The 25,156-nt window shown below is 36.7% G+C and overlaps 1 protein-coding gene across 10 annotated transcripts in view; it reads left to right on the top strand.

Annotated features, from left to right (window-relative positions):
• Slc9a9 (solute carrier family 9 member A9) overlaps window positions 1-25,156 on the top strand; it is a 671,333-nt gene that overhangs the window by 469,585 nt on the left and 176,592 nt on the right. For all 10 annotated transcript variants that reach the window (XM_010608158.3, XM_010608160.3, XM_010608159.3 and 7 more), the window contains one exon: window positions 13,934-14,087. In XM_010608158.3, the coding sequence (XP_010606460.1) occupies window positions 13,934-14,087 (154 nt within the window). The remainder of the gene's footprint in view (window positions 1-13,933; window positions 14,088-25,156) is intronic.

Here is a 25,156-nt window from a genome sequence, read left to right as displayed (position 1 = left end):
CATATTTTTTTCTTTTCCCTTATTCCCTTTCCCCTACCATAGGTAGTTTTAAGACCAGCTTTGCCAACTTCCACAGGTGAAGATAAGCAATAATAATTTTAAGGCAGGAGATCAACAAATCAAACCTAGTCATATTTGACTGCAAAACTTTTCATAATAGTAAACACTGATAATATTTCCTCAAATATGACATGTGGATTTCAGAATATGTTTTCAAATCTTTGCTTGATCTTTGTCGGGGGAAGGTGTTTTCCTACTAACCCTCAAATGGATTAAGTAGTCTAAACATGACTGAGGAAGATTTTAAAAAATTTTTGAACAACAGCTAAGAATCAGTGTCTGCACACCTCTAAGAAATGGACCTTTCTTCCCTTCGCTTTCCCTTGTTCTTGCTTCTAAGGAGAGACAGCCCATGTGATACCACCATGCTGACAAGAACCCCTGCCCAGCCTACCTCTTTGCAGCCCTCCTCCCCTCCCCAGAATTCAGTGTTCTCTCACCTTCCTGTGCTACATCTCCTTCCTGCCCTGAGCAATTAATTAGACCACTATCTCTTCCTTACAAGTACTAGGTCACTAACAAGCTAATCAAGCACAGAGTTAGAACTTTTCCTCCTTTGGGGAAGATGAACTTCCACAAAGTCCCAATCGGTCTCAGGTCGTCACTACTGTGGCCTGGGGTAGGCATTTGTGAGCAGTGTGACTGGAACAGGTCCTCTGAGGTCTTTGAATGGGACACAGTTAACCAGTTTCTGCAGCAAATGAGCCACAAACATGTTTTAACCAATGCATCCAGCAGTCACGGAAAAAGACATATTGGTAATGGATAACCATGTTCATCATGACTGTGACAAAGCAGACAAGCAGAGCAGACCCACGTGAGCTGCAAATCCCATTATGTACTCGTAGTTTCAAGTGCTGATAAAAGGTTACATGATTATTATAAATTCAGCACATCTAAGAAATAACTTGGAATGATGGCCAGCCCCACACAGTTGTTCTCTCCTATTATTAAGCCCAAACATTTTTATTCTTTATTCAGCTCCAAAATAAATTTACAATAAAAATGATTTGCCCTTGCATTGTTAAGCAGCAAATTAGGTTTTCCTGTTTAGCTCACTGTTTTTAAATAAGCATTACTGTCTTGGCAAAGTACAAGAAGGTCATGTTCTGAAGCAGGCTCAGCTCTTGGGATTAACCCTTTCCAAGACACATCTCTGTAGTGGTAAAAGGGAGAGTAATTGCCTTACATGGTCAATGTCAAAACTGAACTGATAAACAGAAAATACCGGCAAGGGAACCTCAGAGACACTCAGAATGAGAGTTTCTTCTACTTTTGCTAACCATCACAGGCAACAAGATAGCCATTAATGCTTTCACAGAGATAGGCCTCCTATAAACTCACAACTGCTCTCAGGAAAACTCCCTAACACAGATTGAGGACTTCATTCCCAAGAAGCATTGACTGTTCATCCCAGCCGTGGTTTCTGCTCCCTTCCCTCTCCCTGTAAGGACAGCTTCTGAGATTGTGCTTTCCATCCCAGCAGTGACTTATTCCTTGCATTCACACATGAACAAAAACTCACCCCAAGCACCAGGTTTTGTGAGAATAAATATATTATGCTCCCCCTGCAAGAGCATTTGACACATGTGAAATCTCAGAATCTACTTAGACATTTACTGAGTGTGAAAAGTGGCAGTGTCTAGGAGGGAATGATACCATCCTGTATATTGAGATAATACAGCCAACAAGAGCATAGCAACCTTGACATACTCAGTACTGAAAGGAGACAACGCTGAATGTTTATCACTGATCCCTGTGTTGCAAGGATAAGGTCTTAGACAAATGCAAGAACATAAATACTTTTATTGCTTAATTCATAAATTTTCTCTGTATGTTTAGGTTTTTCAGGATGTCCAGAGTGAACAAATACCTGATTGATAGCTCTCCTAAGTTAATCTATCCACTGAGGCAAATAAATGGACTACATAATTTTTCCCTATTTTCTGCCTGAATTTACTTGCTGATTGCTTGCTTGTTCATGAGACAGACAAAACCTTGGAAAACCATCAACAGAAGAAAACCAATTTCAAAAAATTAATCTACCTGTGTCAGGCACAAATCCCTCTAATTCTGCCCTTAGGTTCTATAGACAGACTTCTAAAGAAGTCAATAAGATTGACTCAAATAAGTCGTATGTGCAGATGAGCAAGAAGTAGCTGCCTTTAAAAATGCCCTGCACTACATATCCGTAAGGCCATTTAGCAATTCAGAGTGTTCAGCATTAGCTGTGATATATTGCGGTTGTTCAAACAATGGTCATCCTTCACACACAGACCCACCCTCTGTGAGGAGAGCAAGACTCCAGACCCCATCTCCCCTCCCACTGAGTCCGCCAGGAAGTCAAAAGCACCAGAAGCTTGGAGGACTCACTACACCATGATAAAAGAAGGAGGCACCAAGGCAACACTTGCCTGTGAATCACAGCCTTTCCCTCCCTTTGCAGGAACTTTGTTCACCCTGGATGCCCATCTTCCCACGTGGATGAAACATCTAGGCGCCATGATAAAAGAAGAAGGAGGCACCAAGGCAACACCTGCCTGTGAATCACAGCCTCTCCCTCCCTTTGCAGGAACTTTGTTCACCCTGGATGCCCATCTTCCCACGTGGATGAAACATCTTGATGCTGTTTTAAATTCCACATATAGACACCAAACCACATGACTTAAGTAATTTTAAATGCACTCCTCTTAGCCAGGCCTATGTGTTCTCCTTCATCAACAGATTTCTTCCCTTTACTTTCTTCCTGAAATGGAGCTCATTCTGTCTGACCAAGGAAATGGGCATGTTGATTAGGGAATGAAAATGAGGTTATTTGAAGGGGAGGGTTGGGGCAAAAGGGAGCTCCCAAACATCCATAATACTGTAGAAAAGGGCAGAGCAAGAGTAAGTGTGGGGAAGCAAAGGCACAGAAAATGTTGGGGGATGGGGACAAGAGGTAAAACAAGAGTTTCTAAACGTTACTCAGGATTTATCTTTCCCAGGAAAGAGGGAGGATATTTTGTTCTTCTTATCATTCCTTAGAACTCACATTCTTACTATAACCCTGATTATTGAGCTTTGCCAAGGGTAAAATTGAATAACAGGAAAACTGAAATGCAGGTTTAATAATTAGCTGTGCCATTCCCTGTGTAACTTTGGCCCACTGCTCCTTCTTTCCCAGCCCTGATTTTCTCATGTTAGAAAATATTCTATAATTCTACAAAGACATATATCATAGCTGAATTACAGCTTTGGCCTTTACAGGAGCATCAGAAGAGCCCCAAGGGAGCCTAAACTAAAACACACAGAGTCCCAAATGTCAGTGATTCAGTCACTGAGGCTCATGTCACAGGCAAGACTGATATTAACATGGGGAGGGTACCCCTTTTCCAGGTGGTGACTCAGATATAACCAGACCTCTTTTGTTTTCTGACTTTTAATTTGCTAAGACAAGGGTTCTAGAAGTGTGGTCCATCGGTATCAGCGTTCCATGTAATTCCCTAGAAATGCACATTCTCCTGCCTACCACAGACCTACTGAATCAGACGCTGTAGAAGTGAGGCCAGCCATCCTAGGCTGAACAAGCCCTGTAGGTGATTCTGATGTAGTTAAGTTTGAGAACCACATCGTGATTTCTATCCAGCTGTGGAAGGGAAAGAGCCTTGGTCCAGAAGTGACATACATCAATTCTATTCACATTTCACTGATGAGAACTAACCACATGGCAACGTCTCACCACAAGACCTGGTGGAAAATCCAGTGTATGCAATTAGAGCAGCATAATGTAAGGACAAGTTTTGGTGGACAGATAGCCATCTTTGCCAAAAACAGCTCTCTCTAATACAAATCTTGCTATCATTTGTAACATTGCTCATGTAGGAAAAGGTAATGCTGGGTCTAAACTGAGGTTTCTCAACTCCAGCAATGATTGATACTTGAAGCCCAGTGATTCTTTTTGGGGGTCCTGCCATGTACACCATAGAAGGGTTTTAGCAGTATCCTTGGCCTCTACTTGCAGTAGCACTCTCACACCTACCCCTTTGTGGAAAACTACAAATGTTTCCAGACTGTCAAATATTCCGGGGGAGTGGGGAACCTCCATGAAGAATCACAGGTTTAAGCAGGAAACTTTTAAGGTAACCTTTGGAACACAGCCCGACCGTAAGTTGAGCACTGCTCACAGAATGTTGGCTTTAGTTAGTTTTATTTCAAGTTAGCCTTTCTCCTGAAATCTTGAAGATTTCAGGTAGTTGTAAAGATTATTCCACAGTTTACTACCACATTTATCTTACCTACATAAAAATAAACTTCCACAGCTAGAGGCATCTATGCATGTTGTTCAAAGCCGTGACAAAGCTAACCCTATTTACAGTTACCCTTCCTGGCTGCCTAGGGCTTCCAAAAACAAACTTCATTTTATATAAAAAATACACTGAAGTTATGTTACATTCCTTCTCAGTAGCATTAAGTTTAAATTATTCAAATTCAAAAAGAGACATGAAGAAAGAGAACACAGACTTAGTTTCCAGAAAAACTCAATTTATTTTTGAATGCAGGTTTTCCCACTGAAAACAATCTGTTGGCTTCACTTCCATGTGATAAAATGATGTTCACCTGAAAATGGAAACGTGTAGCAAGGTTACAGCATTCTAGAAAATGTATTTTGAAATCAGACTGACATTTTTTCTGAAAGTAGTTATCCTTTACAAGGTCATGAGACTTTAGCAAAGTGTAAAAGCAATACATAATTTAATTTTAGATCCATACTGGGCTTTGATTTACCAGACTAATGATAAGAATGTGTTAAATCTTTGAAATCAACTCCCTCAGAGTAGTTGAAGTGAAAGGAAAAAAGGGAAATTACAATGGGGTGTATTCAAAATGGAAAGACAGGAAGCAAAATAATTCATATAGAGACATTTCTTTTAAATGAAAACTCAGTCCCTCAAGGACGTTTCTTCATCCCTGTCCATCTACTGCTTATTTCCTTTTGGGTTCCAGTTGTACTTTCAAATGCAAAAATGACCTTTCTTTCATCTTTTCACTCTTGCATTTCTCACAGGGTAAGCATAAGGAATGCATACCCTGTAGGAGTCACCATACTAGCTCTGGGAATGCCTCCGCAAATGTGACACATGGGAAGTCTGCTCACACAGTGTTCACTTTCTAGTTAGGGAGACTGAGAAAGTAAATAAGATCATGGTAGATGGTGGTAAGGGCATGGAAACACATACAGAAAAGACCTGCATGAAGGTGGGAACGTGTACAGTGGATGGTCAAGCAGCCTTTCTTACGAGAGATGACTATTAGCAGCCAAGGGAACCCTGGGAGTAGCACTGCTGGCAGGAGGAGCAGTGAGTACAGTCTTAAGGGAAAGACAAAAGTAGTTTATAACAAACTTAATATTCCTAACTTTTCAAACTCCAAACTGTCCGCACATCTCACTTTCTGTAATAAAAAAGATTCTGATGTCTCCTCTGAACTCTGAACTCTGGACTCATATTCAGCCATCCATTCAAGCTCTCTACTTAGAAGACTCATAGGCGTATCAGATTCAACATGACTGTAGGGTAAAGTATAATCACCCTTATGCATGCAAATATTTTCCCCCTAGAGTTTCCCTCATTCTTCAAGTTGAGCAGACTGTAATTCTTGAAGTCCTCTCATGCCCCTCATGTGATCCAGCAGCAAATATTATTCTTACTCCACAGGCTCCAAGAAGGTCCAAGGGGAGATGCGGACCTCAACTTGCCCCATGGAGGAGTTTCTTGAGTCTCCTCAGGAAAAGAAATTCAGAAAGTGTCAATATGAGACAGATGTATTAGGCAGAGTTAGAAAGTAAGGGAAAATAGGGAAAGGACTCCAGCTTGAGCAGCTAGGGAAGGAGCACACTCTAACAAAAAGGTTTAGGCTGGACCGTGCAAAAAGAATGAGGTCAGCCTTTATGGATTTGCTGGGTTGGGCTTGTGTTTGGTTGATAATTATCTCAGTTCTGGTTTTATAGCTCTGAAGAAATCTTTTTGGCTTGGGAGTTAATTTGGTTCCCATAATGTAATTGTTCTTTCTTCGAGAGGGATTTTTAGTTTCTGTCATGGGATAATTGCTCATACTTGGGCAGGTAATATCATTGTAGGGTGATCTGTATGGCTCTGCTTTTCCTTGAATCTGAGGTGATTAGGTTTAGGGCATTTTCTAGATACTGTTCCAGAGGTGTGGAATTGGATATTGTAAAAGCTGGCAGTTGTATATCCCTGCAAATTCTGAACATTATTTTAGTTACTCTTATCTTGGGGGTCTCTGTTTTAAAGACGGATGATGTAGGCTAGGTAAATTTAGAGCAAATAAACCTTGTACTACGTACACTCTTTAAGAGATTAGCATGCCAACGTGTGGAGGTGAGCAGGAATCTGACTCTACATTTTAAGGTAATAAAAAAGACTAAAAATTGAAGGCAGGGATGCAAATCTTCATGCTGCTTTCAATTACCCATTGGGCATCTGCAGTCCCAGCCTACATATTCCTATTACATAATCAACCATTGACATACTTCTAGCATCTACCATGCTGCCACCTTGACTTGGTCTGTGTCATTTTCTTGCCTGAACTAAGGAACCATCCTCCTCACTGGCAGCCTAGCCCTCAGACTGGAAATCTGGTTTCCATATTACAGCCAGAGTTGCTTTTTTTTCTAAACATTGGACAGATCATATCACTATCTGGCCTGACACCTCCCTCAAGTTTTCCATCTCACATTAAAATGGAAACACCACACTCTTCAAAAGCCCTGCATGACCTGGCTCTATTGCCTCTCTGGCAGTGCCTCTTTCCACTGCCTCTGCTCTCACCCACTTTACTCCCCTTGAGCCACCTCCTCCGCCTTGCTGTTGCTTAAACATATCAGGCATACTAATTTTCAGGTTGCAGCTACTGTTCCCAAATGTGTTACCCACCTGGCTTCTCCTCCTATCAGGGTCTCTACAGAAAGAGGCTTTATTACTTGCCCTAACATTGTACCCATCACATACACACTGCCTATTCTCTTCCTTTACTTTTGTTTTCTTCATGCCGCCTTATATAACTTACCTTTGAGTTAAGAACTATCTCTTAAATGCTACCAAACTCTGGAGCCTCAGTTAATGACTGAATTAATAATTGAATATTATCATCTGTGAATATAGGTCTGAAAACCACTGCAGTTGTTTAATTTAAGAGCATTGACTGAGTTTCATGTTCTGGATATTATGGGAGATGTAAGAATTGTGTATGGAAGGTGTAATTTCAACTGTTTAAAAGATTTAATAGTTGAAGAAAAAAGAACAGATCACATTAAATACTGCTTTATTTCAAACTATGATTTAAGAGTAAAAGTGGCATGAACAATATATTGTACAGGATTTCTAAGAAAGAGAAAACTGTGTGCACTAGAGTATTCTGGCAATCTTCACTGAGTGACACGGGAAGAAAGGTAGCTCTGATAGGTGATGCTTAGAGAAGGTCACAGGAAAGATAGAATTCTGTCATCGAAGTAAGGGACTAACAGCGGGGTCGTGGCACACAGGTAAGAATGATAATTAAGTATTGCCTTGTTTATGAGGTTTCTCGATGGAGAGAAAAAATAAATGAGAATATGGAGTAGGGTTCTTATTGAAAGGTGTCTAGGGACTGTGGAAAGCTGCCATAGTTGCTGGGCTGAATTATAACCTTATAAACCTGGGTTTGGACGAAACTGTCCTGAGAAACATGTGGTAGAAAGAGAAGAGGACAGAAGCTATGAGGCCAAAACCAGAGTATCAGTCAGAGGCGTGGACAGTGGGAAGTGTCGGGTCTTGGGCCACTGTGGCAGTGACAAGAGGAGCCTGAGCTATCATATAACTCATTGCCTGGTGAATCAGAATCACTAGAGCCAGATAACAGGCAAGAATGGCTGTGTATTTTTTAAAGTTCTACATGATTTTGATGTGTGCTTTTAGTTAGAAACCACAAGTCCAGCCTTAAAACCTCCAGTTAGAGATAAGGTAACAGAGATCCAGATGAAGCAGATGAGGCAACTGGTTTATGATCATGCAATCTCTCAGAGGAGGCCTGAGAACAGATTCCAGAGCTCTAGACTTTCAAGGCTTTAAGGGCCTTAATGAATAATAAAAAACATAGACATTGAACTTGCATAAATAACTACTCAACCATTCATTATACTTAGAAGTAGCAATCATTTTTCCATATATAATCTGGACTTAGAATCAAAAAGCTCATCTATTCATTGATTATCTAGTTAATATTTATTGAGTACCTATTTATGTCTGATATTTCTCTAGGTGTTGCACATAAACAGAGCCAGCCAATAAGAATGTACTCCATGTACATGCTCTGAAGGAAAAATATAAATTGTCCTAAGAATGTAAGACCAAGAACTTAACACCGTCTCATATCTCAGAGGGAAATTCACAGAGAAAGCACTGTCTCTGCTGAGCTCTGAAGAACAATTGGAATAAAGTGAAGTTTAACTGAGGGTAATTGGAGAAAGAACTGGAGAAAGTTGTGTGAGAAAAAACAATTCAGACATAGAAAACCAGACACCATCCCATTGATTTCAGTGGCTTAAATGCTATACATCTACTGACAATGGTTATGCTTTGAGCCTTTGTTTTTATGGCTTGTGTTTAGATGCCCCCCCAAAGCCTCATGTCATCATAGGTGAGGTTTTTCAGTAGAGACTGGATCTAGAGTGTGTAATACTGGGATTCTGTATGTGATGGCTGGGATCAAGGGTGTGTGATTACTAAATTATCCACTGTTGGGTTTGGCATAGTTCTGAATGTGGAAAATGGGAAGGTCCATCCTGAGTGTGAGCGCAACCTGCTCTATGGGTGTGTAGCCTGGATAGAACATAAGAGACAGAAAGAGGGCTGCTATGGTCACTTGCTGCTTTGCTTCTTCACTATGCTGCTTTACTGCCTTCTGCCTGCCATCAACTGTTTTTCCTCTGTGATGCCCCTATGCTATGCCACCCTGTCTTGGGGCTGACCAAATATGAACTGAAAACTCTACAAAACTGTAAGCCAAAAACCTTTCCTCCTTTACCTTTGGGTGTCAGATATTTTGTCTCAGCAACGAGAAAAGTAACTAAGATAGCCTTCATGAGGCAAAGCAACTTACTTTATTCTTCATTAATCCTTACTTCCAAAGCATCCTCCTTTGCACCTCTAATACACCTGATCACAGTTTTCCTTTTAAGAGTGTCATTTCTGCAGGATCATGCACTTCAGGATAAAGAAGGATAAAGGAGCTCAACTTTCCTCATCAAATTGTACTCCCACTATGTGTTTTGGAGAAAGCTTAGTACTTAGCAGTCCTCAGGAAATATTTATAGCATTACCCTATTGCTTTACACCTTAAATAAAAATGCCCAAAGAGGTGAGGTGTTTATATCCCTGTGACCTTCACCCACTTAGAAGACATTTGCAAATTGCCATAGATTGAAAACTTCACTTTTGCTCTTTAAAGATAAACAGAAAGCTTCACATTGTCTGCAGTGGCGGTCCTTGCTAGAAAGCTTTCCTTGGTTCAATAGTCTTCTGCCGCTGTGAATAGAACATCAACATAATTAACATAAGAATTCCTTAGAGGACAATTTTAGATGAAACCACATTTAATCATAGGTAATTCCTTTATTCCCCAAGATGGTACTAACTTTCCAACTGGGGATATGAAATAAGTCAAAATCTCTACAAAGTAAACCCATTTAAATGGAAATAGTATAGTCTTTTAACTCTGAGAAGTAAAGAATTATTTTGATTACTTGTCCAAAAGAAAGGTAAACCAAAGGATCAAAGTATCCAAACAAACTCAATGAGAAAAAAAAAAATGAGAACCAAGACCTGTCATGTAAAGGTACAAGATCCCAATGATGAATGTAACTGTACTGTATACCTAAAATGTACCAATAAACTCAATGAGAAAAAAAAGCATCCAGAAAAAAAACACAAGTTTTGGCAAGTTCTGTGTTTCTAAGTTTTTGGGTGAAATGGCAGTATTCTTTGGAAATGTTTTACTAAAAAGAAAACCATAAATCAATATTGGCCTTTCATTTGTAAGTATTTTGCTGGTAGCCGAGTAATTTGTTTCAATTCTAAAATTTTCTATGGCCTCAATCCATGGTATTGAGAAGATAGGATCAGTATGCACAAAGCCTCCACACTGCAGGGAATCGATATATATGTATTAAATGAAGCAATGAGTGCTCATTGATTTGACATTTGTCTAGGCTCCAAGTATGTGATGAGTAACTTGTAGAGTCATAAAGGATGACTAAGAAGTAGGCAGTAGTTCTTCACTGGATTTTTAAATTAATTTCACTTTTTCCACTTAGCAACTCACTATTCTCATTCACATGTTTCTAGCATTGCCACACCACCTCGCTTGTGGCAGGTGTTGTATGTGCCACACATGACCAGGCTGTGAGCAGATGATCTCTTCTCTAAAAACACCGTTTCTGAGTTTTCCTAGTTGGACATCATATTCGGAAGTCATCCTCTGGACAATATCTTATCATTTGGCTCTAAATGCTTCATTCCTTGCCACAAGGCTGCAATCTGTATTCTTTTCATTTATTCCAGAAATCTCTGTGTTGCATCTCCTATAAATACATTTTTTAGTTTATAGGATGCGAGTATTTTTAGACTAACAGATATATTTTAAGTATATTTTTAAGCCATTAACTGCTCATATATAGACAATTTAGATTTGTGAGCATAATTATACTAGTTTAATAAATAACAATGCATTATTAAGCATACTTAGGAAGATTAATGATTGCTTAGTGCCTTGCCTTAATATCCAGCATGAAAGCGTTTACAGTAATAACCATCTGTTTTAATTTATATTCTATTTTCTTATCTTTTTTCCTCATAAAAACTCAAAAAATAACCCTAAAACTATGAATATCCATAGCAAGAAAAACAAATACTTAGTGACTATTCCTTTAATGTCTCTAATATCACCTCATTTGTGGTCATGCTGCTTTCTGTACATTTCTAGCAATATGAGCTTGTGGAAGAAAGAAAATGAAAAGATTATCTCCTATCTTCAGGCTTGCACTGTGATTAAACACTGCTAGGAGCTTTACCTTGACCTATTAATCCTCTCCTTAGATGCAGGAGTCTATTGCGAGGCTGTTTCCTTGAGTTCTTATTCCCTAATGACACCGTTTGTATTTCCTGAAAAGAACATTATAAAAATAGTCCCCAGTGTGAAGCCTTATTAATATCCCCACCCTCTTGTCTCCTGCAGGGTCCAAACACATGAATAGCTCTGGAGGGGCACTGTTCTAGAGTACAGCCGTCTTAAGTGTTCAGGATTTCTGATGTATAGGTACTTTTTCCTATTAATATCTACTTCAAATGTTGTCTTCCTTATCTTCAGGCCATTTCCTTGTCTACATGGAGATTTAGAATAATTTCCTTCCTCCATTACATTTTTTTCCTTGAAGGTATTTTATAATCAGAGTGCATGTTCCTCTCTCTGAAGTTCCCTTGTTTCAGGCAAAATATATTAAATCTCTCTAGTCTAATCCTCTGAATCTTATGTTACATCACTTGTCTCATATATTCTCAGCGTGGAGATAAGAAAGGAGCATTATATTCTAATGGGAATATAAACCAGGGTGATTGTTGTCTTCCTCCTACTATGTATCTAATTTTTAAAATTGTTTTTAGTGTATGAATAGACTTAGTAATTTGGAAACCTAGTGCTACAGTAAATATAAAAATAGATTGCTGAAATGTTATGTATCTGATCTAAACCTTCCTATAAAAATAAGTAATTACCTCTTTGATTTATACTTGCTGTCATTATAAATTTGTAATTGTCCTGTTACACAATATACAAACTATAAATGTCATAGAAGTTTTGGGATACCCAAGAGAAACTTTCCATTTTACCTCCTTTCCTTTCCTTTCTGTGCTTTTATTTACTCTTCTTCAAAGTATACATTTCAATTTTTATTAGTATTATCACACTCTAAAGTCCTAGCATTTAATCTTTACTACCACTTACAAATATATTTAATATGTATTCATAAAAATTCAGTAATCATATTGTTATTAAAGAGGAAAAGACAAAGCAAGGAAAAACAAGGTTTTAAGAGGTTATTTTAAGATCACAGAGATTATAAAGATATATCAGCCACCTGGAATAATTTTTAAATGTTATTCAGTTAATAATTTCTAATGGTCAAGGAACTTAGTTTTGCTTCTTGCCTGAATGTTCTCAGGAAATTTTTTTTGTAAGTACATACACTAATATTCTAAAGTTTTATGTAAAGGCAAAATAACTAGAATAGCTATAGTTTTGAAAGGAAAAAAGTGAGATAGGAAGACCCACTCTATTCAGTATTGAAGCTTACTATAGAGTTACAATAATCAAGCAAGTGTTCCATTAAAAGGAAGATGGGCACATAGATCAGCGGAACAAAAGGGAGTATTCAGAAATAGACCCACACAAACACATTCAACTGATTTTTGACAAAGGTCTCAAACCAACTTTATGAAACTGGTAGACATCCATTGGGAAATAAAATAAAATAAAAACCTCAACCTAAACCTCTCACTTTATATAAAAGTTAACTCAAAATGAATGTGGATTTAAATGTAAAGTTATAAAACTTTTAGAAAAAAACAGTGGAAAATCTTTGGAATCTTAAGAGGATAAGAAGAAAAGCTAGAGTGGAAGACAGTATTTGCAAACCATGTATCCAAAAAAGGACTGATATCTATAATAAAGAATGCTCAAAAGAACAGTAGAAAAATCTAACAATACAGATTTTTTTGGTTTTTTGGGTTTTGTTTTTGTTTTTTTTGTTTTGTTTTGGGGGTTTTTTTGGTAACAGGGATTGAACTCGGGTCCTTATGCTTGCAAGGCAGGCCACCGAACCACTGAGCTAAATCCCCAGCCCTCAATAATACAGTTTTTAAAATGGGATAAAGATATGAAAGATATGAAGAGCCATTTCACCAAAGAGAGTATACAGATAATAAGTTAACATACTAAAAAAAAATATTTAACACCTCCGCAATGCGAAAATAAAAATTAAAACCACAATAAAATTATCACCACCTCTGTATTAGAATGATAAAACTAAAAAATAGCAACACCTAATCTGGCAAGAATGCAAAAAAATTCCATGATTTTTATATTGCTTGAGGGAATATCAAATGGTACAGCCACTCTAGAAAGAAGACTAATAATTTCTTTAAAAGCTAAACATGCAAATACCTTACTACTTAGTAATTGAACTCCTAGACATTTAGCTAAAAGAATATAAAGTTACATTTGCACAAAAACCTGCATACAAGTTTTAGCAGCCTCGTTTGTAATAGCCAGAAACTGGAAACAGTCCAGATGTCCTTCAATGGGTAGGTGGTAAAACAAATTGTAGAACATCCATACCATGAATGAACACACTGTTGATAAATTCAGCAATCCGAACGTCGGAAGAGTTATTCTGGGTTTTTTGTTTTTTTTTAAAAAAAAGCAATTCCAGAAGGCACCATACAGCAGGATTGTTTATATAACAACCTTGAAATGGAAAAAGTCATAGAAACAGAGTAGGTTATTAGTGGCCAGATTTGAGAATGGTGTATTCTGAATGCACAAATGTCAATATCCTGGTTGAGATATAGTGTTGTAGCTTTACAAGATATTATCATTGGGAGAAGCTAAGGAAAGGATAGGACGTATCTATTACTTCTTACAACTCCATGTGAATCTGCAGTTATCTCCAAACAAAAAGTTCAATTAAAAAGTGATTGTGTTAGTAAATTGTAAAGTTAAATATATCGAAAAGAAGGAAGTGTGTAAAACATTTATTTTCTCCTTTCTTTGGCTTCCCTGCCAGGTTTGAGGGGAGCAATCGCATTTGCCTTAGCTATTCGGAACACAGAATCTCAGCCCAAACAGATGATGTTTACCACCACGCTGCTCCTCGTGTTCTTTACTGTGTGGGTGTTCGGAGGAGGGACCACCCCGATGCTCACTTGGCTTCAGATCAGGTGAGTGGTACTGTTTACACTGGGAATCATTACGAGGCACGGCCGCCTTGTTCAGTTTCTACTACCGCACACTTGATCAGGACTATAATGGGAACTCTATACCATAATGATCCCTGCAATTAAGTTGACCTTCATCATAAGGTGAGATGATACGAAAACATCAACTGCACTGACTTTTCTGAGAGTCTTAGAAATCCTAGAATGTTGTCTGTTGACAATCTGTCCCTAGGAATAGGTTTATTCATCTATTAATTTTTTTGGTTCAACAATATTGGAGTACAGTGTGAAGTGCTATAGAGTTTACAAAAATAAGATATGTCGTCCTCAAGATACAAAGAGGTAATTATTTATTTTTATAGGAAAGTTTAGATCAGATACGTAACATTTCAGCAATCTATTTTTATATTTACTGTAGCGCTAGGTTTCCAAATTACTAAGTCTATTCATACACTAAAAACAATTTTAAAAATTAGATACATAGTAGGAGGAAGACAATAATCACCCTGGTTTATATTCCCATTAGAATATGATGCTCCTTTCTTATCTCCACGCTGAGAATATATGAGACAAGTGATGTAAAATAAAATTCAGAGGATTAGACTAGAGAGATTTAATACAGTCCAGTAGGATTGTTACAGAAAAAACAGTAATACCAAGGGGAAAGTGAATTTGTTTTGTTTTTAATTCTTTGTAGCACCTAAGATAGAAATAGGGACATGCGGAAAGTCTAAACATATTTGGTAGTGGAATTATATGTTTAACAAAAAGGATGCTATGGAGGCAAGCTGGATATTTTCTTACAGGAAAAGGAGGTCAAAGCTTCAGTCAGGGACCTTCTAATAAGCAATGCCTGGAAGCTGGTCGCTATAAACCTGATGTCTAGAGTAGCAGACAAGAGACAAAAATGGATAGCTGGTACCAATTGAGAAAACAGATTACAAAGCGTTTTTCTGTCTTTATTTAAATGTTTCTGTGACATAGACCTTCATTTTTATTTCTCAGAGGGTAACAATGATTTAGATAAATCACATTTATTTCTCAAACCCACACATCTTGATGATCAAGGAGACCCTCTTCAGTTCTGCCCATTCTCTAAGACAAATTCATAGCTTCCTCATCTGACAGGAAAAGATCTACCTAACTGGAAAAAGCCTTCCAAAAAGATTCTTGCAGACAAATACTGTTATTCCAGCACCTAGTATAGGGCCTGAAATATAATAGGGTTGAATAAATCATTTGTGAAAAATAAAATGCATATGGCCACAACCATATATGCTTTCATTAAGCATTTACAAATAATTTTCTATCCATTTGATAAACAGAAAGAATAAGCAGGCCTCACACATTTAGTATAAGAAAGCTTACATTTAAAGTAGGCCAAGTGGCTATGCATTAAACCAAATTCAAGGAAAAAAGGACTTGTCAAAGTACTGTGAATACTGCTAAACACATAAAAGGGCTTTGACTAAAGTGAATGCAGAGTGTTTTCAAATGCTTGTTGAATTATTTTCTACCCATAGAAAGGTGGTCTGCTATTTCTTTCACAGTGGGTTACCCATAGGCTCCTATGGATGAGTACACATATTGCATTAAACTCTATAGCAACAGATCCCCTGTAAATTGTTAGTAAGATAGTGCTGTATTCAGGTTTCTGGAAAACAAAATTCAGTAGGCTAGATCCATGCATGGGAAAATGAGGGCTTGGAAAGCAAAGGTTAGAGAATGCTGCCGTCCACAAAAGTATTGAATACTCTATTGTATAAATTGGAATATTTAGAACACAAGGTACAGATGTGAAGATTTTTTTAAGGTCATCATATCGAACGTGTTTTCTTTTATTTCTTTTTTTAACCTGAAGTTATCCCTGAGTCAGTAACATGTTTCATCCAAAGTGTTTATCTGTCTCTGCTATAGTGCTTTCCAAAGACAGCATTCGGCTTGCAACAAGTACAATAATTCATGTAGCCTCTTGATATCTGGTTCAGCAGTGAGAGGGAACTATAATAATGGTACTTTAGACAGTTTAGGATAATTATCCAGGTTATGAGACAGAGCCTAATTATGAAGAATAATGATGGTGGTCACAGTGTCCAAGGAGAGGTGTGTGGGGGTCGACCGCAGCCAGTGTCATCTCAGCCTGCCTTGGGGCACAGCGTGGAGTTACCAGGTCATAAAGATGCTCTATGGTGCTTGCCTCCGAATGGTTCAGTTGATTCAGTGCCAAACTTGGCCACCATCCAAGAAAGGAGAGGAGTATTGGCAGGGCTATGATGTAGTATTTAAAGAAAGGAACTGACAGGGCTTCAGTGTGTGAGCGAAAATGATAATCTCAGCTGATAACTAGAATGTAAATCTGAAATCAGCAGAAAGTTAGAGAGCCCAGAAGCCCATCGAGGAGGAAATAAAAGTGAGCGAACTAAAGTTCATAGATATGGAGACACTAGGAAGTCAACACAGGCAGAAGGATAAGGCAACAAGAACAAAACTAGCGGCTTTCGAACCCGAGTAAGCATCAGAAACACCTGGAGGAGTGCTTCAAACTCTGCTGCTGGGCAGCTGCCCGAAGTTCGGCTCCAGTAAACTGAAAGTGGAAGCCTGAGAATTTACATTTCTACCACATTCCAGGAAATGCTGATGCTGCTGGTCTCAAGACCATATTTTAGGTCTGCTGGTTTACCCTTTCTGTCTCCTGTTGGAGATGAAGCTGTGTTAAATACTGTTAGATTTGGCCAGGGTTACTCACAGCCAGGTGCATCTGAGCCTGAACACCTAAACTAGGGGAAGGTAAAGCTAGTGAAGGAGGAAGTGTCACAGTGCATGAAACAGTAAAAGAGAAATAAAACATAGCAGAATAAACATTAAAGACAGAACTGTAAATTAGTATATATGCAAGCGCACACACACACACACACACACACACACACACACACACACACACACAATCTGCATGACCTGAATTTAATTCAACTATGTTACAGTGATACCACCATATGCTCCACTTTCCTGTCTTGGTTTGTAATATTATCAGAGAAATTTTCAATTCCATTATAGCTGTCAAACTCGTAGCTCCCCGTCATTTACACTTTAGCAAAACTATTTCTGTTTACAGAGCAATGTCTCATTAACCAACTTTCATGTCAGACTCTTTCCATAAAATACCAGAATGTATGTAAATTGTAACTTTAATAAAATGACACAAATAGGGAAGCCTGAGGGGAAGGAATATAAATGTAATACTGAATAAACTCAAATATATGTTCTTGGCATGTGATAGTCTTATACACTTTACATGGCCATCCCTTCCTGATTCTATGGTTTTTTTTTCTCTTCATTTGTTATTTACGTACTTGAGCTATTTCTTATTTCTATAAAATTTTCCATTCAGCCACAAGCTACCACAGTAGGATGCAAATAAAATCTTTTATACAAAGCAAAAATTGGTGGAATTAATATGAATTGCACTGTGATAGAAATGACTTTAAAACAGCAATGATCCTATGCTTACAGAAATTCATAATGATCTTGATATATGAAACAAATTCTCCACTGATTAAATATAGTCCTAAGCATTCAAATGTCTTGTCTTGAAGCAGCTTAATTTTCTTTAAAAAGTAATAAAATGTTTAATGCAGCATTTGAAAATAAATTAGATGTTTCTCAAAATTCTAAAGAAAAATAAAAGACTTCTGTAACATTATTTTAGAGATTTTCATGTAAAATAAATCGAAGTGGCTCTTAATTAGAGTGCATATCTCTTCCCTCTCTAGAGGATATTAATACTTGCAGCAAGAGAAACCAATACATAGTCTCTGAGAACCTGCTCTTGTGTTAGGCAGGAAACAGAAGAGATCAAAGGCATCAAGCTTTGCCCTAGAGAGTCCAGTAAACAGAACTATCAACCAAATGATCACAAGTGCTTACAAATAAACATCAAAGACCAGGAGGGCCAAGCTCTCTGGCAGTGGTACAGATAATTAACTTTGGGAAGGTAAATTTAAGGTAGGACATTAAGTGGAGCTAACAGATTTTCAGCAAACGGTATATGAGAATGGAGCCCATACCACAGAGCAAACCTTCCCTGATCTGCCCTAAATAATTAAACCCTAGATGTTGGACCTTCAGTATATTCTCACTGAACCACAGATGGAAAGCCTTGCATACAAATGTAGAACAGAACTTGTCTTCCGGACAGCATTGAGGAAGTGACCTCTATAGCTACCAGATGTGGCCTCCAACCACTCTAACAAAAATAGCCAGCTTCTACTGAGTAATACTCTGTGCTAGATATTAGATAAAGCACCAGGCCTAGAACATCCCAGTGTCTCAGCCTCTGATCTATAAAGTGAGGATGATAATAATATTGCCTTCTATGATGACTGGCTATGTGGCATCATGGGGGGTGGGGGGTGGCTGCAGAACCAGGCTCCAGCCCAGACATCCTAAATCCGGGGTCCATTCACCTATCTAGTCCATTTTTCAGCCACCTGAGTGAATAAGATTATTCTGGATGCCTTCAGTCTACCATGATTAACAAATCCTCAGGAGAAAAAGAGATGTACTTTTATAACCAAGACAAGCCTGTTAAAAACAAACACAAGACATTTCATCCGTCCCAAATGATTGGACAGACTTGCTCATGCAGCACAGAAATTCTTTGGTACAGTGTTTCTCTTTAACCTGGAACAGCTAAAGGTAAACAAAGCCAACCCTAGTCCAAAGAAGCTAAGTGGGGACATTTGTCTTCCTTAATTGTAGGAATTTAGAATTATAGGAATTTGTCACCCTTGTGCCCATCTCTACACCATTCAGGATCCCAAACCTTTGTGTTGTTGGCTTTTTGCTCAAAACAACCAGAAAAAAAAAAGCACACACTGGCCTGTGTGTATTGCAGAGTAATAACTTTTATATAGTGTGATGCCTACAGTATCAATATTTTAGGTTCATATTTAAATCCTATTTTTGGCTTGTGATCAAAACTTATCTTAGAATGCTTTCTTTTTTAAGTTATCCCTCCTGGCTATAAAGTTTTAAAGTAACAGCCATGGCTGGAATGTACACAAAAATAGAGAGGACTGTCATTACTAATATTTTTAAATTTCATATGATAGCAGAGTTAAATACACTTGCTTATATACAGATTTCTATTGCCAACATGAGGAAATATCAATTTAACATACTATAATGAAGGGATACATACAGTATAATTAAGTTTCTTTAATATGTGTTGTATTTGGTTTCCTTTCTATGTAGCAGCCTAATTTCCATACATATTTAGCAATTTTCTTTGCTGGTATGTGAAGGTAGTAGAAAGCCACACATTAAGTGGAGTTAGAATGTGTGCATCCCAATCTTGCCTCTGTCTCCTACTAGCTATGGAACTAAGCAATAAATTCAACCTCCCTCTGTTTCAATTTTCTTATATGTAAAATTGGAAGAATGCTAATAATGACACCTACATCTTTAAAATGTTATAAAGATTAAGTACTGGGGGCATAAAAAGTTTAAAGCGCATAATAAATGTCCAACAAACATTGCTATAATGCCCAAAGTACATCTATGTGCCTTTTTAAAATCCACTCTTTTGGGCCAGAAATTTAGCTCAGTGGTTCCTCTGCCTCCCTTGCAAGTGCAAGGACCCGAGTTCAATCGCTGGTACCAAAAAAAAGAAAAAGGTGTAAATCCACTCTTTTGATCACTCATGGTATGCATACACATATATAGTGTTACTAATTATTTGCATTTGCAAAAGAATGTCTTACATGGAAAATAGAAATCAGTACTCTCTAGGTACTAAAGATTCATCCGTTTTTTTTTTTCAAAAACTCTTCTTCTGCATTCAAAATGATAACCTTAAAGAAAATTCTCACAAAAAGCATTATATTTATTCAAAAGTTTTAAAAAATGCTTTCTAAAACATGTCTGTTTCCTTCTTTACATAATTATCTTTGCATAGGAACTGTTCAGATATTTATTTTGTACCATTTCATCCATTTGTATGGATTTTTATATGTTATACCAATTTATATTTGTATAAATCAAAAGACATGAGAAATACATTTTTCTCATGAGATGTAAAATTATTTAAAATTATGTCCAGTTTTCTTTAGGTTATTCTATAATATTTTATAAATCCAAATATTTATTTCTCAAATCAATTTAGTTTGACATATTACCTCAGAGATATTGGATAACTGCAGTAACCTATTGTTGACCAAAAAAATCAGAAGTTTATACCAAATGTTATGCATTAGTCTCTTCTAAATTAATTTCCAGTGCCATCTGGATCCTTTAATGTGCATTTATTCTGAATAAAGAATTCTTCCGGTTCTAGAGTTAATAGTCTATCTCCACAACTCCCAGCTCTCCTCTACTAGCCATAGTTTTATTTATTTTCTCTGAACATGGTCTTGAGAACATCAGTAATAATAAGTTTCACTCATTCAGTTTTCCATTCTGTTCTGTTAGAGAATTAGCTTGTTACTTACTGTAAGGCATGATCCAATACGGTACCCTGACTTTAAGTAATAAACGTATCTTTGAATAATACATGAAATCTGAAAAGAAATATTTTAAGGAGATGGAACTTGTTTTTCAATGGACAGTGCAGGGTTCCAGTTTTGTTCAAGATGGAGCACTCGCACTTATCCCTCTCCCGAGTCTCCTCCAGGGAATGCAATTTAATGTCCTAGATCAAATGCTTGTGGCTATATTGTGAAGACTGTACAAAGCAAAATGGTAGCTGACAGATTCAGAGAGAAAATCACAATTTCTCATTTAGTTTCCTGTCTGGAATCTCTTGGCCTGAACTGAAGGGCAACAAAAATGAGAGAGACGGGTGGTGGGGAGAAATACAGGAGAAATTCTGTTTCTAGTACAGTGAAGAGGAAAGGAGAAATTTGTGGATCAGAAAAGTAGGAAAATTCTCTGGACTCACTGTTGTTTCTTCATTCTCTCGCCTCAATCCCAGCCAGTCACGGGCCAGCAGTTGACAGTAGCAGGGACCTAAAATGCCAACCAAAGGAACCATGGAACCATAATGCACTTCTTTTCAAGCATACCCAGATACAGCAAAATAGACAATATCCTATTTGATTTTAAAAACCCTGTCACAATAAAGAGGATTGAGGTCATGTAGTGCATGTTATTTGACCATAATGAAATTCAATCAGAAATAAATATCATAAAAAATAACTTGAAAATCTCCAAATACTCGAAAATTGTTCTCAGCAATCTACACAATTTTAAATAATCCTTCATTCAAAGATGAAGTCTCAAGGGAAATTAGAAAATATTTTGAAATAAAGCAAAAATATAACATATCAAAAATTGTGGGATGCAACTCAAACAGTGCTCAGAAATTCACAGGCAGTAATGCTTTTTTAAAAAAGGAAGGAAGGAAACAACAGTTACTAACTGACTCAGCATCCGCATTCCTGGACATTTCCTTATGAAATGGGGATAATAACAGCATGTATCTCTGAAGATCAAAAATGTGAAGATTAAGTGAAGAAAAAATGCATATTAAATTCCCTCGAGCAGTGCAGTGCCCAGCACTCATTATATGCTTCTATTTTGCTTACATCCTTTATTTAAAACTTTAGGAGAGTTTTATTAGTAGTGTTTTCAGCATATGGAGATAATTTTATAGTTGTTTCCTCTCTAATTTTTGATGTGATAAAATATATTGATAGATATCTTAATACTAATTTATCCATACATTCTCAGAATAGTTATTTCTCTAAAATTTTACATCTATAATAATATCCAAGATTACTCTATAATTTCCTTTTTCTTTTTGAGAAAGGGGATTTGTGTTTATTGGGTTTTGTGTTATGAAAGCTGTGCTACAACTAAAGACTTTTCCATTTTTCTGATCTGAAATAGCATGAAATGATTTCATCTTTAAAGGCTAAAAGAAGCTTTTTTTAATAAAAAAAAAAGGAAAAAAATGATTAAAGAAACCAAAAGAGAAAAAAAAAAAAGACCAAATGTAATACCTAATCTTGATTGAATCCTGAATTTTAAAATGTTTTAAAATGTTTTCTGTAATAACTAGGGAAATTTGAATATATACTGATAAACTCTGGTTCCTTGAGTAATTTTTAATGTAAGTCTTTCATCACTTTTCTAGTGTTTTCTATGGTAAATCATGTACTGGATGTAAAATTGTCATTTTGGATCTAAAAAATGATCAAATATTGGCAATTTCATACATTTCAACCTAATAGTAAAATGAATAGCCACATACCCTTCACCTTGCCTTACCAACTGCTAATAAATTGCCCACCTTGCTTCCTCACCTTTTTCTGTATATACACATATATGCATACACAGTAAATATATTTGTATGTACATTTTAAAAATCTATTCCTATTTTTCATGAAATCATTTGTCTATAAGGACACACATCATATACTTCTTGTCTAAATACTGAAGCATGTATCTTTTAGAAATAAGAACAATTTCTTAATTACCCCAAATACCAGTACCATAGCTAAAATATTTTTAAACAACATTGCTATTGGTATATATTCGAATTTCCCTGGTATTAGAGAAAATATGTTTTTAAACTCAGGTTTCGATTAAAGTTATGTATCACATTCATTCTTTTTTTTTTTCTTTTTGGTCTCCTTAATAATTTTGTCCTTTTTTACAAAATCTAACATGCTGATTTTTAAATTAAATTAAATTTAATTTAATTTTTTTACTGCATTCACTGTTCCACATTCTGGACTTGTTTCCTCATAGCATCAATCAATATATGCTTTGCTCTATTATATTTCCTGTAAATTGGAAATTAGGTCAAAGCTTGAAATTCAGGTTGAACAATTGTATCAAGAATATTCTCAGTGATGTGTGTATTTCTCACTTCTCACATCTCAGTGATGTTGTGTGTATTAATAATGTGTACTTCAAATCAGTAGGCGTATGATGTCAGATAGTCCCACCATTGGTTATATGTTCTTCGTATAGTCAGAATGGTCACCTCTATTTTAAAGGGTTTTTTTTGCCTTTATAATTTTTTTAATATGTAGACAATACTTGATGCTATATAAATATCCTATTTCCAACAGTCTCTTACGCAGTGTTTTTAGCATTCATTGATGATGCCACCTGACTCAACTATTACATTTGGGATAACTCCATTTTGATTTCTTTTTGATATGTAAGTTTTTAAGAAGAGCTTCTTAGTTGTCAACACTATTTTTAATCACCTTTTTATTACTTATTTCAATTTATTGTTATAAAAATATAAACTATAGTCATTCAACTTTTCAAACTGTAAGATTTTTTTTGTAAGCAAAAATACAACTGATTTGGATGTATGCTTCACACACAGGTATTTGATATTTTTTGAGAAGTTTTTATACATATGTATTAAATTGGGTTTTTTGATTATGTTACTCAGATTCTCTATGTCTATGTATTTTTACTACATGTATCATATCCTGAAAGAAGTATGTTAACTTTTCCATTTTGATAATTTATAATCAATATCTTGAGTTTTTATTCCATATATATATATGGAAGGCTGGTGCATTTATGTGATATATCAGATATATCATTTTATGATAATTAGAGAATCTTCACATTTGCCTTTGCATTTGTTTGACATGTCTTACTTATCTCCAAAATAAACATAAAATGGTCACATCCTCCTTACATATTCAGACTCTTCCTTTATCTTCAGGTGTCCATAATGAGGAGTCCTAAAACATAGAGTGAAAGAAATACACAGAAATTATTTTGATAAGCACTAGGCAGTGGCGATTCCACCTCTTCACCCTCCATTTCATTGTGGTTATGCATAAGCAGAGAGTTAGTTTCACTTGAAGTAGATTTAAGTTTTGTTTTGTTTTGTTTTTGTGGTACTGAGTATCGAACTCGGGACCTTGTGCTTGCGAGGCAGGTGGCAGAACAACTGAGCTAAATCCCTGGCAGATTTAAGTTTTTAATCAGCATCATTTAGTTCCCTGGAATTCTTAACTTTTCCTCAGAAATTAATCTTATTTTTTAATCTGTTATAATCTTTTGCTTGCTAGAGTGCATTTTAAATCTTAATGAAGCTGCTTAAGAAAAATTACTGTATCAGATCCAAGGAGTTACAATAAAACTTTCACTATGCATCTACCCTAAAGACCAATTGCACAGCCAAAATATGGCATTTTAACTAGAGTTTTAAAAAACAAGTGCTGGCTTTTACCATACAGAGCCACCTAGAAGAAATTACTTAAAAACAAGGAAATGCCCATTAGAGGCAAAATATAAAGCATTTTTCATTATATTCAGTACAACTATCTGATTTGTAAAAACATTAAAGGAATTTTGGAAGAACATTAGCTTTTATTTAATTTGTTTTTGTTTTTCACACTCTTCCCGGTGCTACATTTGCAGTAAAGAGTGCAACTGGCCAGTAACAAAGCTGGAAATGATGATTCAAACAGTTAACCGCTTGCTTCTCGCTGACACTGGACATCTTTCTCCTGTCCTCTGCAAGATTAAATGTGGACATCACAGGTCACCTCCTGCCCCTCAAGCTCTCTCTCTCTCCTCCTCCTCAGGGGCTGTCCCCACATGTGAGTCCCCACCAGGAAAGACAGCCCTTCAGCTGGGTTTTGCTTACAAAGGGAGCAGGCTTGTGGCACCTCGGGGATTCCCAGCAGTTCTAGCTCCTCACCTGCCCTTGAGGCTCTGCCATTCTGCAGCCTGAGTCTGGGACTCCAGCTTATTTGGATCTAGCTATCAAAATAATCCCAGCCTGCTCTTTTTTAAACTGTCTATCACTATAGGTCTGTTCATCTTTTTACAGCACCATTGCCATCTTAATGGGATCTCAAAGGCAGGTCATGTATGTGTTTGAAAGAGTAAATTCTGTATTTCACTAACAAATGCTAGGCATTTGAATAAATGTTAATTTTTTGTGAATATCACGTCTGTAGCCTAAAATTTAAAAACTAAAAACTTACTTAGAAGAATAAAGTCTACATAGAGTCATTTCACACAGAGGCAATTCCTATTAACTTTTTTGTATATTTTAAAGCCTTTTAAAATATTCAGATTTCTTTTTT

This window comes from Fukomys damarensis, unplaced genomic scaffold (genome assembly GCF_012274545.1).
Source record: "Fukomys damarensis isolate Sample0158 unplaced genomic scaffold, DMR_v1.0_HiC HiC_scaffold_37, whole genome shotgun sequence".
Classification (NCBI taxonomy): domain Eukaryota; kingdom Metazoa; phylum Chordata; class Mammalia; order Rodentia; family Bathyergidae; genus Fukomys; species Fukomys damarensis.
Note: the sequence above shows the minus strand (reverse complement) of the source record. Positions and strands in the feature narration are given on the sequence as shown.